Source organism: Actinia tenebrosa, unplaced genomic scaffold (genome assembly GCF_029948245.1).
Source record: "Actinia tenebrosa isolate PJP-AT-01 unplaced genomic scaffold, QUT_ActTen_1.0 PGA_scaffold11__36_contigs__length_13525064, whole genome shotgun sequence".
Lineage (NCBI taxonomy): Eukaryota > Metazoa > Cnidaria > Anthozoa > Actiniaria > Actiniidae > Actinia > Actinia tenebrosa.
In genome coordinates this window covers 4,840,429-4,857,654 of record NW_028292571.1, presented here as the reverse complement: position 1 = coordinate 4,857,654, position 17,226 = coordinate 4,840,429, and the positions used below count along the sequence as shown (strand labels likewise).

General features: G+C 39.0%; 1 protein-coding gene across 1 annotated transcript; it reads left to right on the top strand.

Annotated features, from left to right (window-relative positions):
- The first annotated feature begins 49 nt into the window (after nucleotides 1-49).
- On the top strand, nucleotides 50-16,378 carry LOC116307815 (uncharacterized). The gene is made up of 9 exons (XM_031718133.2): nucleotides 50-319; nucleotides 846-1,519; nucleotides 2,195-3,651; nucleotides 4,178-4,424; nucleotides 4,868-5,279; nucleotides 7,197-7,912; nucleotides 11,467-12,992; nucleotides 13,285-13,528; nucleotides 15,278-16,378. Exons 2-9 carry the CDS (start codon nucleotides 854-856, stop codon nucleotides 15,665-15,667), a joined length of 5,658 nt encoding a protein of 1,885 aa, XP_031573993.1. The 5' UTR covers nucleotides 50-319; nucleotides 846-853; the 3' UTR covers nucleotides 15,668-16,378.
- Nucleotides 16,379-17,226: the final 848 nt, after the last annotated feature.

Here is a 17,226-nt window from a genome sequence, read left to right as displayed (position 1 = left end):
CTAGTCGCCATTTAAAAAAAGTCATTTTCGCAGGCATTTGAAAAGAATCGTTGCAAAGAACAAAGTGGAAGCAGATTAATCAAGAAAAACCAAGAAAATCTTCAGAATTTTCTACTTTCCATAAAGGTTTTCATTGTCACGCCGTCATTACTCAATGAATAGTTCCATTCCCAGTTTTCCACTAAGTCTGTCTCGTGATTCATATCAAATTAATTCTGACTTTCCAAGAACCGAACTCCCGCTTTTCTAGAAGATGCAGACTGATGCAGCCTTTATTTTCTCTTTCAAGGCACTTAAATCTTAGATTCCTGCAACAACGGTAAGTTATCTCATAAACATGATTACTTTTGATACCATACGTCCAAACGAGCTCGCTCGGCGTTTGTGACATTGTGTTCAACCTCTGTTGCAAAGTTATTGACTTAAAACATAATGTCTGCTGATTTATTAACAGAATTCTACCTTTAGGACTTTGTATATCTCTTAAACTACTATTCTACAATAGTCCTAGTTTTCATGTTTTAACAGTCATTTAAAAATCGATAAGCGATTTCGGCTGCCATTATTTTTACGAGACGGTAACAAAAAGGTATTGATCAACACGAGATTGTATTGATCATGATCTGCATGCATTGTAGGTCGATACCAGCAGTACTCATCCAGAATTTATCAAACAAGGGAGTCTTTTTGAAAGCCCCTTAACTGCTCTTATTCCCTTTTCGGTGGCTGAGTTATTTTTATTTTATTTATCTATTCATTTTTTGAGTTTGCTGGTAAAACCAAATCTAACCCGAAACATTCCGATTTTTAACCAACTAATATTCAGTTTTGCTTTCTCTTTGCAGGCCTTATCATGGAAGACAAATCTGTTCACGTTGAAAAAATAAACCCTTTTGAAGATACCTTCCGAAAATTTAGTCATGACATCGAGTATTTCAGGAAATGTTATGCCGAATCAGAAACAATAATCAACGAACTGGAAAAGATTTTTAGAAATGACCTAAACGCAATTCCAGGCCAGACGTTTATAACTGAAGAAGAGAAAGCCAAGCTTAAAGATTTCGTAACTAAACGAGCATCAGTCTTAGTTATCGGGCAAACAAACTCGGGAAAAAGCTCTTTGATCAACGAGCTCTTGGGTGGCTCGTATCTGCCAACTGCTGAAGTTCCCTGCACTTCTCGTATCGTTCGAATACGATACAGCCATGAAAATACCCTACGTGTGCGTGAGCCGTCAGGCAACATCAAGGTAGAGCTGAAAAACTTTAAAAAGAAAGGCATCCCAAAGGAAGAAATCGCATTAGAGGATGATCAGAGAAGACGGGATAAAACATGGACACAGTGTGTCGTTGAGGTTGGGCTGAAGAACCCACTTCTGCAGGGGGGACACCTGGAGTTTGTCGATGCCCCAGGAATGAGTGAAAACCAAGTATTAGACTCCATAGTGCAGGAATGTGTCCATGGTATACTTCAGGTAGTTATTTACGTTATCGATGGAAATTCATCGCTCAGGAACCAAGTAAGTAAGGGGAAGTTCATTTTTATGGGGCTAGTTTCGCAAAAGCCAAGAAAGATACTGGCAGGGACAGATAGAGGCAGAATTTTGTAAATAAAAAAAAGACTTCCTTACCTTATTATTATTATTATTATTATTATTATTATTGTTGTTGTTGTTGTTGTTATTATTATTATTATTATTATTATTATTATTATTATTATTATTATACTCCCTCTTCCTGAATCCAGTATTTGTCTAGTAACTGGGCCAGATTTTACCTGCTAACATAAATGTTAGGTCAATATAGCCTGGATCACACTTTAAACCAACTCTTGACTAGATTTTACTAACTAAAGACAGATTGGAAATGCCAAAATGCTGAGAAGGCAAAGCTAGCTGCTATAGCTTTGAACGAAATAAAAGTTTCTTAATTTTTTGAACTTGACCTGAAGCAATTCTTCACTGATCAATAAGAAAGAGCAAGGCCGTAGCCACTACTTGGACAGTGGTGGTCAGTGGTCAGGTTTAAAAAAGGTGGTCCTATTTTTTTATTTACTTGTGTAATATTTTTTTTACGAAAGGGAAAAAATGGTTCTGAAGGTAAAAAGTGGAGCGGTTGTTAAAACCAGACCAACCTTACTGGTGACTACGGCCCTGTTGAGTTGTTAACTTTAACACGATGCTTATTTCTCGCAGGACCGTGAATTCCTTTACGATCTAAAACAGAACATTGGTAACATCCCGATTTTCTTCGTCTGCAACAAAGTTGATGTTGATGAACAGGCAGCGAAGTTTGACCGAGACGACGACGAAGACGAGAGTTACATGTCAGCTGAAAGCCAGAAGGAGGTACTGCAGAGCAAGAAGATGCGTGCCTTTTCTGCTCTCGTCCGTGCGCAACTCATAGATGTGGAAACAGACGTAGATAACTGTGACTTCTTCCATGCTATATCAACGCGAGAAGTGCGAAAGGCCAGGAGGAGCCAAGTACTAAACACAGAAAATATCCATCTCTCCTCTTTCGAAAAAATGAAAACAAGTTTTTTGAAATTTGCATCTGCAAGCATCAATTCCCACTTGAAGAGTGTTGCGCAGACTTTGATGGCAATCCAGCAACGTATCTTTAGATTTTACCTGAATCGCAACTTAAAATCCCGTGAGTTTGACAATGTTCATCATGTTACTCTCAGACTTAAAACGGAAGAGAAAATATATTTTGAAAAATTGAGAATGTACGTGAAGGAAAATGGCGAAAAGTTAGAAAGAATTGTCGACAAAGCAATTGAAGAAAATGAAAATCGTATCCTATTCGATGCTGAGAACATGGAGTTTGCCCCAATTGTTATCGCTGATGTGGTACACCGAAATGAAATTATCAATCAATACAAAACCCAAATACAAAAGATGGTCTTAACAGCAGTCCTCCATATATCCTTAAAAGTTGGCACAAAAACAGTCAAGACGGTCACACGTAACATTGTCGAGCAGCTTCGTCGATTTCTTCTGGAAATGTCCAAGCAGGATGGAATTGCAGGGAAGCTAGTACATCAGCAACTGCATCACATTGATATTTTATCGAGTTCCAGCACAGAACATTACATGCTTACCACTGCTCAAGTCAAAGACTATTCACTGATGACACTTGCGTACCGGACCTTTGAACCTCCTAAAAGCTTTTTTTCAGATATTTTGTCGATCGTTTCGGGAACCACCGTGAACAAACACTGGAAACGAAAGATTGCGAAAAATGTTCTAGACAATGTTGACCGCCAAAAGTTGACAAACAGAATGATAGGAACGATCTTGGATAACTTGCACCAGGGACATAGGACATTTGAAGTTAACTTAGAATGCATAGAGAGACTTTGTACTATTGCGGACAGTCAATCTAAGGAACATCAACGTGCTGTCAATGATTTTGGGTCTCCTTTCGCTAAAGTCATGTGCTCCACCAATGCCCTTTTTGAGTCATTAAGACGCCCAGACGAAACGTTCCTATTACGTCAGCAAATCAGCACAAATAGCAAGAGAGGAATGGTCTTTGACTGCAAGACTAATTCCGGTGAATTCAGCCAAAGACGAATTGTTGCAAAGCAGCTACGTCCTGATATCTCCGAATTAATGTACTTGTCGATCCAGCATTCCCTGATAAGGTGAGGAACATACTGTTTTCTGTTACCCTGAAACCCTGAACCCTTTTGGCTGATCAAACACAGAGCAGGGCTAACTCACAGTTTGAATAGAACTTCTTTCGCAATTCGAGTTCCAAATTACCGCTGTGTTCCTTGATTATAGACTAATTTACTCAGGGTTAGCCTCGAGTCAGTGTCAAGTTATTCACAAATACCAACGGCAAAGTAAAAGATGCACCTCTTCAACAATACGAACACTTTGAAATTCTACGGACCTTCACAAGAACATATGAATATTTTGCACAAAATCGAGGCTAACCCTGAGCAACAGAGAACTCGAAACTGGACTAAACTGAAATATAGCGCATTAGGTTTTGCGAAGAGAGAAAAACTGGAGCCAGAAAAATCCCTCGAATCAAGGGAGATGGAGTAAACTCTGCAAACAAGTGAACAGGGATCGAATCTGAAACCCTAGAGGTGAGAGGCGAGTGAACGAAGCTAGATTATGCCTAATAAATAGATTATCTTCCTTTTTTGTGAATTTCAGGATCGATGAATCCCCACCATGTGTCCTACGTCCACTGTCATTAGTTCTCATTGACTCACAAATGACACTGTTGTTGCCAAAGGAGGACACAGATCTTTACACTGCGCTTAACCAAGATAGATTCAAGACTCTCACCAATGAAAACCTGAAGATTCGATGGGCTATCTTAAAAGACTTGATCGAGGCGTGCATGTTTTGTCGAGAACAAGGACTTCAGTTGATTGATCCAAGGCCTACCAATGTTCTGGTAAGGTAACGTGTAAGGGAACGTCTTTGGTTTAGCCTGCGTCGCGGCGCTCTAGGGCGCTCTAGATCGTATTTCAGACCACGTGTCATTCTTTAGAATATAATTTCCTCTTTTAAAGAAACCGTGGCAGTGACCACCATAAGTACCAAATTCATATATCATCCACCTCTCACAGCTGCAAATCGCATAAAGCAATCTAAAGTTTACAATATTAAAGGATTCAAGCTGATTTGGTTTTTGTTGGGTTTCACTTTATGTCACTGATTACAGCACAAAGTGCATGGTGTTTGATAACCATTTTAAGCAAAAATGAAATGCAAAGACATCTATCAATATTGAAATCCAGAAATTTATCGCAATCGATCATTTGCGCATAAACAGGGGCACTACATATATCCTAGTCCATCTCACTAAAAGATATGTTATAACAATTATCAATACAGCTTGATCAGCACAATAAGGCCAAACTGAATATCTCCAAGCCTCGTGATGACAGTGTCTTCTACCACGATGATCGCGCACCATTTCACGTATGCGCCGCTCCACCCCCATTAGTATACACGTCCACTCGAGTCCTAGAGGTGGCTATGAAGCATGACGTCTACGCACTTGGAATTCTTGGATGGCTGTTGGCGCTGGGGGAATACAAGAGACCGACATATGCTGATACCACAGACGTGAAGGAAGTCTATCAAGCAGTCAAACGAGGAACGTTCCCTAATTTGGAACTCATCCCTGAAGAAGTTGAAAAGAGCTTTGAAAACTACACGTTGGCAGACTTTCTGGGAAACAGCTTCACGGAAGGAATTTCACTTGTTGAAATGAAACAAGTAATTGAAAATGTCTTAAACCAATAACTAGATGTTGGTAAGAACCAGTATATATAATATAGGTATAAAGGTTCTAAAGTCGTAAAATGAGAAATAGGAATTGACGGTATATTTGCTCTCTCACTGGGATTTGATGCCCTGGGATTGCTATTCTTGGGATGTACGTAACGTCATGGCCACCAAGTTGAAAAAATGGATTTGGTTTCTTTGGTCATATCAACCAACATTCGCCATGTTTTCTCTTGGAAAGAGTTCCATCCCACGTTACGACTTATTTCATGCAACGAGCACGGGAAGAAATAGAATATGGAATTGATCAATTGGGCAGACCTGGATCTTGCTGTATTTATTTAGAGCGGGAACTAGGATTTGGACTCTGATGTTGTGGTGCGAGGCTGCTATTTTTCCTTACCAAGGGCAGGTTAATAAAAGCCAACTCTCCCCCTCCTAAATTGTAAATAATACACCATTGTATGTAAACATCTAGACGGTAACCCTCCTAAACTGTAAATAATATGCTAAACTGTAAAAAAAAAAAAAAGAAAAAAAAGTTGGATATGGTACGGCTGCAGCACGACCACGGTTTTGCTATATCTTTTCCCACTCGTACGAAAAAAACCCCAGCAACTTAAGAGGACACTTGTCTTTGAACATTCGTTTCTCAACCATGAGAGTGCTTGCATAGCACTGTTTCATAAGGCTTAAATAAAGTCTAGCGTCTAAATGGTTCATTAGTCATAATTTTTAGTTCTAACGGACAGGTTGTTAATATTATTAGTATTGTCGTATATTTATCCAAACTCCGAATCACAATGACATAATACATTATAGCTTAAACAAACTTGTGGACTATTGTGAACCGTGCGTTCTGATTGGTTGGGCTTCCCTGATTTACTAGTAGTCTATTTCTCATTGCTTAAACAACTGACTTGTGGACTATTGTAAACCGTGCGTTCTGATTGGCTAAGCTTCCCTGATGTACTAGTAGTCTATTTCTCATGAAGAATTCCGGTTTTTCAAATTAAAAAGAGAATTCAATTCTATTTCTTCAGTTCTATTTTTTATATTATTTACAGATTTGTTGCTAATATAAAGCAAATTTTACTGAGTAAGTTTAGCTAGTTTATGTCATAGAAGAATTATTGCTGCTGTTATTCATTTCGTTTGCTCGCATGTGAGCATATGCATATGAAATATGCACGATATAAATATTAAAGTGGTTTTTTTATCATTAGTTATTGGTATTAGCCACAGATTTATTTAGGTGATCTTGCAGTGCCGGTGAAAGTGTTGCAAAATCTTTCAAAGCAATGAACAAAGAACTGCAGTATCGCCGAAGTTTGCCAAGTCGTGTTGAGAGAGAGACGTTGAATAAAAAAGACAATTCTTCCAAAGGGCAAGATTTGTTCACTAATTTTATCAAACCCTGAAACGACCTCTTGGCTGATCTAAGTCATGGTATGCCTAACTCAAAGATCGAATTCAGATCTAAGTCAGGGTGTGGTCAACTCCCCTGAAACAACGTCTGTGCTGATCAAAGTCAGTGCACGGCTAACTCACACATAGACTTTGATTTTAGCGTGTTGGGTTTTTCAGAAGACAGGAAAGTATGCTTGTTCCATCTTGTAAATTTTCCCCCTGTTATTTCTCTTTCCCTTTCGAAGCATAAAGCTTAAGCCGGCTACGATCGATCGATCCACGCTCCACTGATCCAACAATCCGGTGTTCTTAACCTTTGTTCCAAAGTTTGGATGTTACCCCAGACAGACTTCTTGGAAGAGGCGGAAGGCAAGAATGCAAATCGTGTCTCGTGATTTTCTCGGGAAAGTCCCTTGTGAGAGCGTTCCTTCTATTATTCTCATAGCGATTCACTTTCGATTTCATTATTGCAGACCTCGCTAAAATAAGAGATAAGCTTGCGCGTTTAAACTCTGAAACTGAGCACACTCTTGTTTATACAGTAGATTCAGATCATTGACATGGTCTAAATATATCATGGCAGAAGCAAACTCCGAGGATTTAGAATCTTCCCTCGAAACCCTTCAAAAGACTATCAGTGAGTACAAAGATCACATCGAACAAATTTCAGCGCTTCATAAAGAGACAGCACAATGTTTTGAAAATATTCAAAACTTGATCAATGAAGAAAACGATCAAAATCCAGGACTGCTTCCAGCCTTGCAGATACCCCAGTTTGATTTTACCAAACGTTTACCCAGCGTACTCTTCATTGGTAGCCACAATTGTGGTAAGAGTACGTTGATAAATGTATTCCTGCGAAAGCACAAGCTACTTCCAACAGAGGAAACGCCGTGCACTTCTAGAATCGTACGAGTTGTTTACAGTTCTGAAAACTACGTGAAGCTGGTGGACGCCGATATGAACGAAGTGGAAAAGATATCCTTTGGCAAGAATGCAAAAGTACCCAACAAGTTTATAGTATTACAGGGAAGCTCTCGAGAGGACAGCGAAGCGCTACAACATCTAGTGGAGGTTGGTATTGATCATAAGCTTCTCGAGTGTGGAGTACAACTCATTGATTCTCCTGGTCGCAACGAGAACGAAGCGCTGGACCGTGTTGTCGAAGAATTCATAAAGGAAGGAGTTGTACCTTTAATCGTTTACATAGTGGATGGTAAAAACCAACTTCGTGAAAAGGTAGGTCGAATTTAAATCATTTATAGAAAGGAAATTTTAAAATTTGTTTTGGTTAACTGAAAAATGGGTTCCGGGTGATTAAATGTAATTAAAGATATTTAAAACAAACAACTGACTTGGATGAAGCTAGTCTCCCCCACAGCCGCTTTCAGTGTCGTCACGCAACGCTTTCTCTCCTGAGTAGGATGAAGCCGTACCGTGACTATTTCAATTTTTTCTGGCCTCTCCCTCCCCTCTGTCGCAAATTACACACACACACACGTATAAAATAAAATATGATTTTAAAGCTAAAAATGTTTGAATTTGTACAGATTCTATTGTTTAAATGCTCAATCGAGATTGGCTAATCTGTATGAAAATTTGTCTGGGTGGCCATGGTTGGTGTAGTTGCACAGTAACAAAGACAAATTCTTCAGTTGCATTGCAGCCATGTTGGTGCCATTTTTTTAACAAAAGACTTCTCATGTTAATACCACCAAGATGGTCACCATGTTTTTGTCTTTTGGGAATGCTTGCAACCAAGCAATACATAAATTTACTTTTAAAATATATTTTAGAGAGACAATGATAATTAATAATTCTCAATTTGGTTTTTCAAAAACACAACAAAAATCTTGACATTTTGGTATGTGATATTTGAGATTACTTCATGTAGAGACCGGGATTGGACAACAAAAATTATTAGGCATTATTTGAAAAATTTTGGAGGAAAATATAATTTCTAAAGCAGAACTATTCTTGGTTCTTAAAAGCAGATTTATAGCTTGAACATTTTGGTATGCGGGACAGAGATGACTTCTTGCTTTGGATCAGATCAATGCAAAAAAATCATAGGCATAATTTATGATGATTTTAAAGGAAAGGGTTATATCTGGGGTGAAAAGTGTATTGCGTCAAAATCCTGGCTAATAGAAATGGAGTCTCCCTATGGTATTAATGGTAAGAGAGATTACATGTTAGAGTGCAAACAATATAACCGTGAAACTTGAGTAATACTAAATAGCACAATTTCATGCAAATTCCATTGTTTTCTATTGCTTAATTAGCACTATTTTGTACTATTTTGTAATTAGTGTTTCACGGATTAATTGTTTGCACTCTAGTCTAGATATAGCCAGTGTTGAAATATGTTACAAATCAACTATCAATCGTTTGTAACAGGCAGAATCCTCAAAATTGCATTATTTTGCCATTTACGTTTATATTTGTGTATTAGTTTTTCTTTTCAAAATTGCATTTTTGGCTACACTTTCATTTCAAGTTCACCTTTGCTCAGTCTTAGCCTTAAATCAGAGGAGTAAAAAAAAGATGTAATGCACTGTTTCTTCACACATTCTCTGGTAAAAGTAATTCTCTGGCATAGCATGACAATCAGTTTGGCATATACTTACTGGTACTTAATTTTAGGTGATGTCAACTAAATATTTCCAAGTTAAATAAATTTCCGGGGGGGTTCTTGTCATAAACAGGGTATGCAATTTCACTCAAGTTCCAAGTTCTTCCTGTGTTTCATGTCATATTCAGGGTTTCTACTTTCGTATTGATCGAAACTGGTGATTATGGTTCTACCCCCCCCCCCCCCCCCTGCCCCGGGATAAATTTATCAAACTATTCAACAGTGTGACTAAATGCACTCTACCTACCTTTTTCCTCCTTTTTCTATGGCTATTTTCCCTCTGCAACAAATCAAAAGTTCTGAATTCCAATAGGGCATTTTTGAATTTAAGTCAAATACCACTTTGTTACTTGATCACAAACTCATTTACTTAGGGTTGGCCTCATATCAGTGCATTTAGCGATGTAATATAACACAAACAACACAAAATAATTGGAATTTTATGGTTGCGAAAGTCGAGTCTTACAAGAAATGGTCAGCTTTGGCGATTATCTGGGAGATTTGAGACTCTAATCTGGAGACTGGGAGATATGGTCCAAAATCTGGAGACTCCCGGTTTATCCGGGAGAGTTGACAGCCCTGATACTTTCTATTTACCTTTCTATCAAACAATTTTTATCTTATCCTGAAACAACCTCTGGGTTGATCTAAGTCGGGTTCGTGACAAGGCTAATTGAATGATTCAATTGGAATTTGGGATGTTATGGTTTTGCAGAGGGAGGAGAACCTGGAGAAAGATCACCCTTGAATCAAGGAGACTGCCTATTGACAAACTCTATACTTACATGTGTTGCCAAGTCCGGGAAGTGAACTTGAGACCCCAGAGGTGAGAGGTGAGTGAGCAAGGGCGGATCCAGGGGAGGGGTCCTGACTCCCCTCCCCCCCCCCCCCTTCTCAACCACATGATATATTACAAAGAATCTTAATACTGTAATATCCTGTTGAATTGAAAGTCATGACTTGCATATGCAAGTCTATAAATTGAAAGTCCAATGTATACCAATAGTAACACAAATTGAAACGTCTATATGGTGTATCTATACATTCGAAAAAATGGCGTCAAAAATGACCTCACATATTGTAGGTTTCGTACACAACCTTGTCTAGTTTTTGAAGAGATTTTTTTACAGAAAGTAATTTAAAACTTATCATTAAACATAGTTAATAGAGGGGAATGGTTATAACCCATAACCCATTGTTATATGTCTTTGTTAACTTTTTTCAAGCGTGACCCTGCACAATCCTTTGTTTTACCATTGTTGGCAATGGCTGAGTGAACAGACCAAAATATTTCTTTTGGCTGCTAGTTCAATAAGTGATATTTGAATATTCTTTACAATAATCCCATAGACAAAGTTTATGTTTACTTATTTTGCAATTTTGGATGAGCAAAAATCAAACCTTGTGCACAGTCAAGACCGGTTCAACATCAAAAGCAAACAAAGACCTATAACAATAGGTTTCATAACCATTCCCCTCCATTAACTGAAGAAATAGAAAACACGTGCGCGTGCTGTGCGCTGTCATAAAGCATGCAGGGGTTGGCAGAACACAAGAGAAGTGTTAGGAGAAGCACGAAGTGTAGCGGAGTGCTTCTGGACACTTCTCGAGTGTTCTGCCAATCCCCAAGTGCTTTATGACTGCACACAGCACAGCAAGCAAGTTTTTTATTTCTTTTATAAAATACAAATTACAATAATAGATAGGAATGACGCAACGGAAAGTGCGCGCGCGTGCAATGTGCTCTTATAAAGCACGCGCTCCAAACCAATCAGAACGTGACATTCATAACAGTTATGCAACATTAAAAAATTCCTTAACTTTAATATAAAGCTGAAGTTCATTAAAGCTTTATGTAAAGTTTGATATATTTTACTTTTAAAGTAGGGCATTCATCTAGCTTTGATCTACAGAGTATAAAGGTGCTTTCAGATCTGAATTAAATTCCCAATCCTGGCTTCCCATCAGAGAAAGTTAGAGAAAGACAGACATAACTGCTTATTTGAGTCGTCGTCGGCCATTTTGTTTTTAAGGCGGCGCGTATTGCATTGCAAGACAATTTGGTGGTAAAATATTGCATGATGGTCTAAAATTCAATGGTTGAATTTTTAGTGAAAAAAACTAAATTACTGATTTAGGGTCTTTGTCTATATTTTAGGACAAAACGACAATTCGAGAGCTGCAAGATAAATTCCCAAACGTATCTTTGATGTTTGTTTGCAGTAAAGTAGATTGTGACCAAACTGCTCTTTCATTTGACAACGATGACGATGACGATGAACAAAAAAAAACAGAAGAGGAGTTGTATGAACTTGCCCAAGAGAAAAAGGAAAAATTGTTTCGGCAGCTAACGAGAGCAAATTTTCTCATAAATTCTAGTATGAAAGATTGTCCGCTTTTTCACGGAGTTTCGGCAAGAAATGTAAAGACTGCGCGAAGGGGTAAACTACAGAATAAAGAGACTGATGCCTTCAACCGTTTCCATCGTTGTATTCTTGAAAAACTCGAGGAGGCGCTGAGAAGAGACGGTAAGAGGGTTTTATCAGAACTCCTATCTGCTCAGGAGATGATTCTGAACTCTGTAGTAAATACCCGAAAGTCTCTATCAATGACGGCTGATCTATTGCCTGTAATGTGTGACCAAGCTTTGAAAACAGAGCTTTCAATATTCCAGGCAAACTTGAAGTTGGGCTTAAAAAGTTTCGAAGTTAAATCAACTATTCGCCATGACCTGGAGCAGCTGGCTAGCGCCCTTTTAGACGAAGGGGAGTCATATAATATTCCAGAACGGAACACGGTACAGAAGGAATTTCAGACAATACAGCAAACCGTAGGAATAAACCCAGAATTCCTGGAAGAGATTCGTATAGAAGAGCTTTTGCTAATGGAATTTGTGTCCAATCTTAAAGGAGCTATTTTAGATAGAACATTTAACGTGTTAAAGTACTCCGTACAGGGTGTTATAAGAGAAGCCCTTTCTCAAGCAGTTGGAGAACTCATCAAACTTACTCAATGTGACCTAATAACCCACCCTCTAATCAGTCATCTGGTACAGAGGATCTTTGGAGTTTCGACTGAGGCTATACAAGATACAAATGGCTTTCTTAAGCTGCATGTCGTACTTGATGGGCTTTTAGAAACAGTTGACAGCGCTGTAAATTCCACGCTAAGGCAGGAGATTTCAAAGCCACTGAGTAATTTTGACGTCACTACCGTTGGGCGTAACCCGAGACCACGTGATCCTCTTTGGAGACGCAAGGTCGTTCAGACTCTAATTTCAAAGCTCGACTACAACCACGTGGGCGAGTCGGTGATAGAAGCATGCGACGAATCTTTGTTAAGGCTGCATCAGCTATTTAGAGACACAGTTGAAAATTACCGCGTTCTTAATGCCGTTCTCGAAAAATCTTGTTTATCATCTATTATAGACATTCTTCGTTCAGACTACGTTCCTCATGTAGCCGAGCTCGCTGTAAGGGGACACGGCTTGCAATACGTCATCGAGCGTGGAGGCCCCCCAGAACTCGGAGAACAAGTAAGGAGTACTTCGCATAGTCAGTTGTATTCTTGCTTCAGTCCCAAATGGTGTGCTGGGCGTGGAAGTTGTGTAGTTAAAGTTGTCACCAAGTCTGCTGTTGGAATTGATGTCTGGAACCAAACCATGATTGATTGCATGCATTCCAAGTAAGTCGAGTTTTTGGCATCGTTGTTCTGCACCAAACGTTATTAAGGTGTATCGGTGGTACTTGCTGCTATGATGCTGTCTACTGCTGTGTAGTTCAAGCCTGGGAATGCTGGTTTGATTTTTAACAAAATCACATGAGTTAAGCTTTGCTACTCATAGAAGTGTTGTTTTCTCCTTCCTTGTTGTGTTGTTTGGTGTAAATGGTGAATATAGTGGTAGTGCTAGTGCCCCTCTCTTTGACGTGAAGTGATGATTGTAAAAAAAAGTTGATACGAATTTATTGACTTTTAGGTACATAGCCGAACAACTCAAGGAGTGCTGTCCATATCATCTCCAACTGAATGGCTGGTTCTTCCAAACAGCTGAACAGTTCTGTCTAGTAATGGAGACGGCAAATGAGAATTTACTGGTGTCATTGAGGCGTGGGATGTCAAGAAAGAGACGCATGGATGTTGCAGTTGATATTGCTAAGGCTTTGGAAGCCATGCACAAAATAGGATACGTTTATCAAGACGTGAAGCCCCAAAACGTCATGGTACGGTATACCTGATTTTTGTTTCCATTTTGTATTCGTAACCAACTTTTACATTCCACAGCACGCATGGTTTTCTAAATCCTTATCTCTAAGATGTCGATAGTGATAACGAATATTGATGATGATGTAATGGTGGTCATGTTGATGATGGTTTGGTGATGGTGATGAATATTATGATTATAATGATGGAGTGATGGTGATGGTGATGTGGTGGTCATGATGATTATGGTTTGGTGATGGTGATAGATATTATGATTATAATGATGGGGTGAGGTGATGGTGATGTGGTGGTCATGTTGATGATGGTTTGGTGATGGTGATTAATATTATGATTATAATGATGGGGTGAGGCGATGGTGATGTGGTGGTCATGATGATTATGGTTTGGTGATGGTGATGAATATTATGATTATAATGATGGGGTGAGGTGATGGTGATGTGGTGGTCATGTTGATGATGGTTTGGTGATGGTGATGAATATTATGATTATAATGATGGGGTGAGGTGATGGTGATGTGGTGGTCATGTTGATGATGGTTTGGTGATGGTGATGAATATTATGATTATAATGATGGGGTGAGGTGATGGTGATGTGGTGGTCATGTTGATGATGGTTTGGTGATGGTGATGAATATTATGATTATAATGATGGGGTGAGGTGATGGTGATGTGGTGGTCATGTTGATGATGGTTTGGTGATGGTGATGAATATTATGATTATAATGATGGGGTGAGGTGATGGTGATGTGGTGGTCATGTTGATGATGGTTTGGTGATGGTGATGAATATTATGATTATAATGATGGGGTGAGGTGATGGTGATGTGGTGGTCATGTTGATGATGGTTTGGTGATGGTGATGAATATTATGATTATAATGATGGGGTGAGGTGATGGTGATGTGGTGGTCATGTTGATGATGGTTTGGTGATGGTGATGAATATTATGATTATAATGATGGAGTGATGGTGATGGTGATGTGGTGGTCATGATGATTATGGTTTGGTGATGGTGATGGTGATAGATATTATGATTATAATGATGGGGTGAGGTGATGGTGATGTGGTGGTCATGTTGATGATGGTTTGGTGATGGTGATGAATATTATGATTATAATGATGGGGTGAGGCGATGGTGATGTGGTGGTCATGATGATTATGGTTTGGTGATGGTGATGAATATTATGATTATAATGATGGGGTGAGGTGATGGTGATGTGGTGGTCATGTTGATGATGGTTTGGTGATGGTGATGAATATTATGATTATAATGATGGGGTGAGGTGATGGTGATGTGGTGGTCATGTTGATGATGGTTTGGTGATGGTGATGAATATTATGATTATAATGATGGGGTGAGGTGATGGTGATGTGGTGGTCATGATGTTGTGGTAATGACAGGATTATGACGATGGGGTGGTGATAATGTGATAATGTGATGATGCATGATTATGATGATGTGGTGAACATGATGTAAAGATGACGTAAAAATGATGGTGTGATGGTAATTGTGATCATAATGATATGGTGATGGTGATGTGCCGGTGATGATGTGGCGGTGATGATGTTGCGATGAAGATGTTGTTGAGGATTTGATGATGATGATGCAGTGATGATGGCGCCGAGAATGCAATGGGTGAAGGTGATGAATTCAATTCGGTGTCTTGTTGTGCGACTGGGACCCAAATACTAAGATAAATAATAGGAGAAAAAAGGTTTTCTGAGACCATGGCTTTTTTTTCTGAACACAGATAACAGAAGATGGAACAGCAAAGCTTAACCTCTGTAAACCAGAAAAGCCATTCGAGGAAACAGAGCTAGGCATCCCTTTCCACATTTCACCAGAGATGTTTGCGAAACACGCAAAGAGTAACTCAAGTAATAGTTATGATATCTACGCCTTCGGCTCTCTGTTGTGGGTTTTATGCGAGGGGTCGGGACGGGTTCGACCCCAAGCCTACTCGAGGTGTATTGATATTGACGCAATGAAGAATGCAGTGTGTGATGCGAAAATACGCCCCGAGCGACGCCCCGAAATGCCACAATCACTGTGGCAACTGATGCGTCGCTGTTGGGACGAAAACTTGGAAATTGAAACTGTGCTAACTGAGCTACACGAAGCTCGATCAGCCTTTGAGTAGTCTTTAATTTTTGCAGTACAGGTCTTGAGATTTAGAAAGCATATAAGGTATTTTGTTATTTAGTCTTAGGCCAAAAAGAAGACGGCATTGGACGGCTCATGCGAAGTTTTCCCTACATTTCTCAATCTCTTACCCAGAGCACACGTTCCTCTTTGTCAGCACCGAGAAACGTTTATCAGAGCTGACCAAAAGAAACGTAGGCTCTGGGTACGATCTGCATGATTTAGTTGCCCATGGTTTCCGCACATTTGTGCATAAGGAAGAAGCTATTTCTCTTCGAAACAAAGAAAATTGGTCGTAAATTGAGCAACATTTGCTCTGCAACGCAACCTTGTTGCGCAGCGTTGGAAGACATTATTACCCGTATTCCCGCACCTTAAGTATGGACCGGATACGCGTTGATAATAATAAGTACATTAATGTCAAAGTGCGCATTTGCGTGTTGCGAATCGTTATGCGAGATGTTCAGATCCACTCTGTAATTTATTACGATATCTTCGAGCTGTGATAAAATCACATCGCATATAGTGCTGTGTTCTACTGGAAGTTTACACAGATTTTAGAATATTTCTAATTGGTCTCACATACGTTTACAAATTTGTAATTATTAGAAAGTGAATTATCAAAAATATGAATATAATTGAGATTGGAATTGGTTAAATTTCCATATTCTCACTGGAAATTAATAAATAAATTTTATCAGAATTTAAATGATCTATAAGTTGTTGCTGATCATGAGCGTGAAACTTGTAATTGTAATCAATAATACCCATGTGCATCGGTATACTCGTACAGCAGTTAATCGTGTGTGCGCATGCTTACAATTTTGTGCGTATCTCTAATAATATCCTTGTGCATAATTATTCTTGTACAGCAGTTAATCGTGTATGCGCATGCTTACCATTTTGTGCGTATCTCTAATAATATCCTTGTGCATAATTATTCTTGTACAGCAGTTAATCGTGTATGCGCATGCTTACCATTTTGTGCGTATCTCTAATAATATCCTTGCGCATAATTATTCTTGTACAGCAGTTTATCGTGTGTGCGCATGCTTACCGGCATTTTGCGCGCATCTCTAATAATACCCATGTGCATCATTATTCTTGTACAGCAGTTTATCGTGTGTGCGCATGCTTATTGAAATTTGCGCACCAGATTTAAACACACACGTTTACAGCCATGACGCAAAACCAAGTCATGTAATTGTAATTGTTAAACTACATACCTTTTCAGGGAACTGATGCTTCATTTTGGAGTCGGCGGAAAAACAACAGTCGATTAAAGCTCGGGCATCTTTTCGTCGACATTATCGATTTTCTCGGTCAGGGGTTGAATCATTTCTTTTTTACTCTTTTGTCGCCATGGTCGCCATCCTTATGGATTCAGTGTAGTTTAGTTTGGGATGATATCAATAAATCTGCAATATAAGGACTACATGTCTGTACAATTTCAGGAAATTATTGAATTCAAAAAATTCCTCTGACTAGCAAATTTGACTCGGCCTATCGGCCTCTTCCAATTTTGTTAGTCCTCGGAATTTTTTTTCATCCAATTTT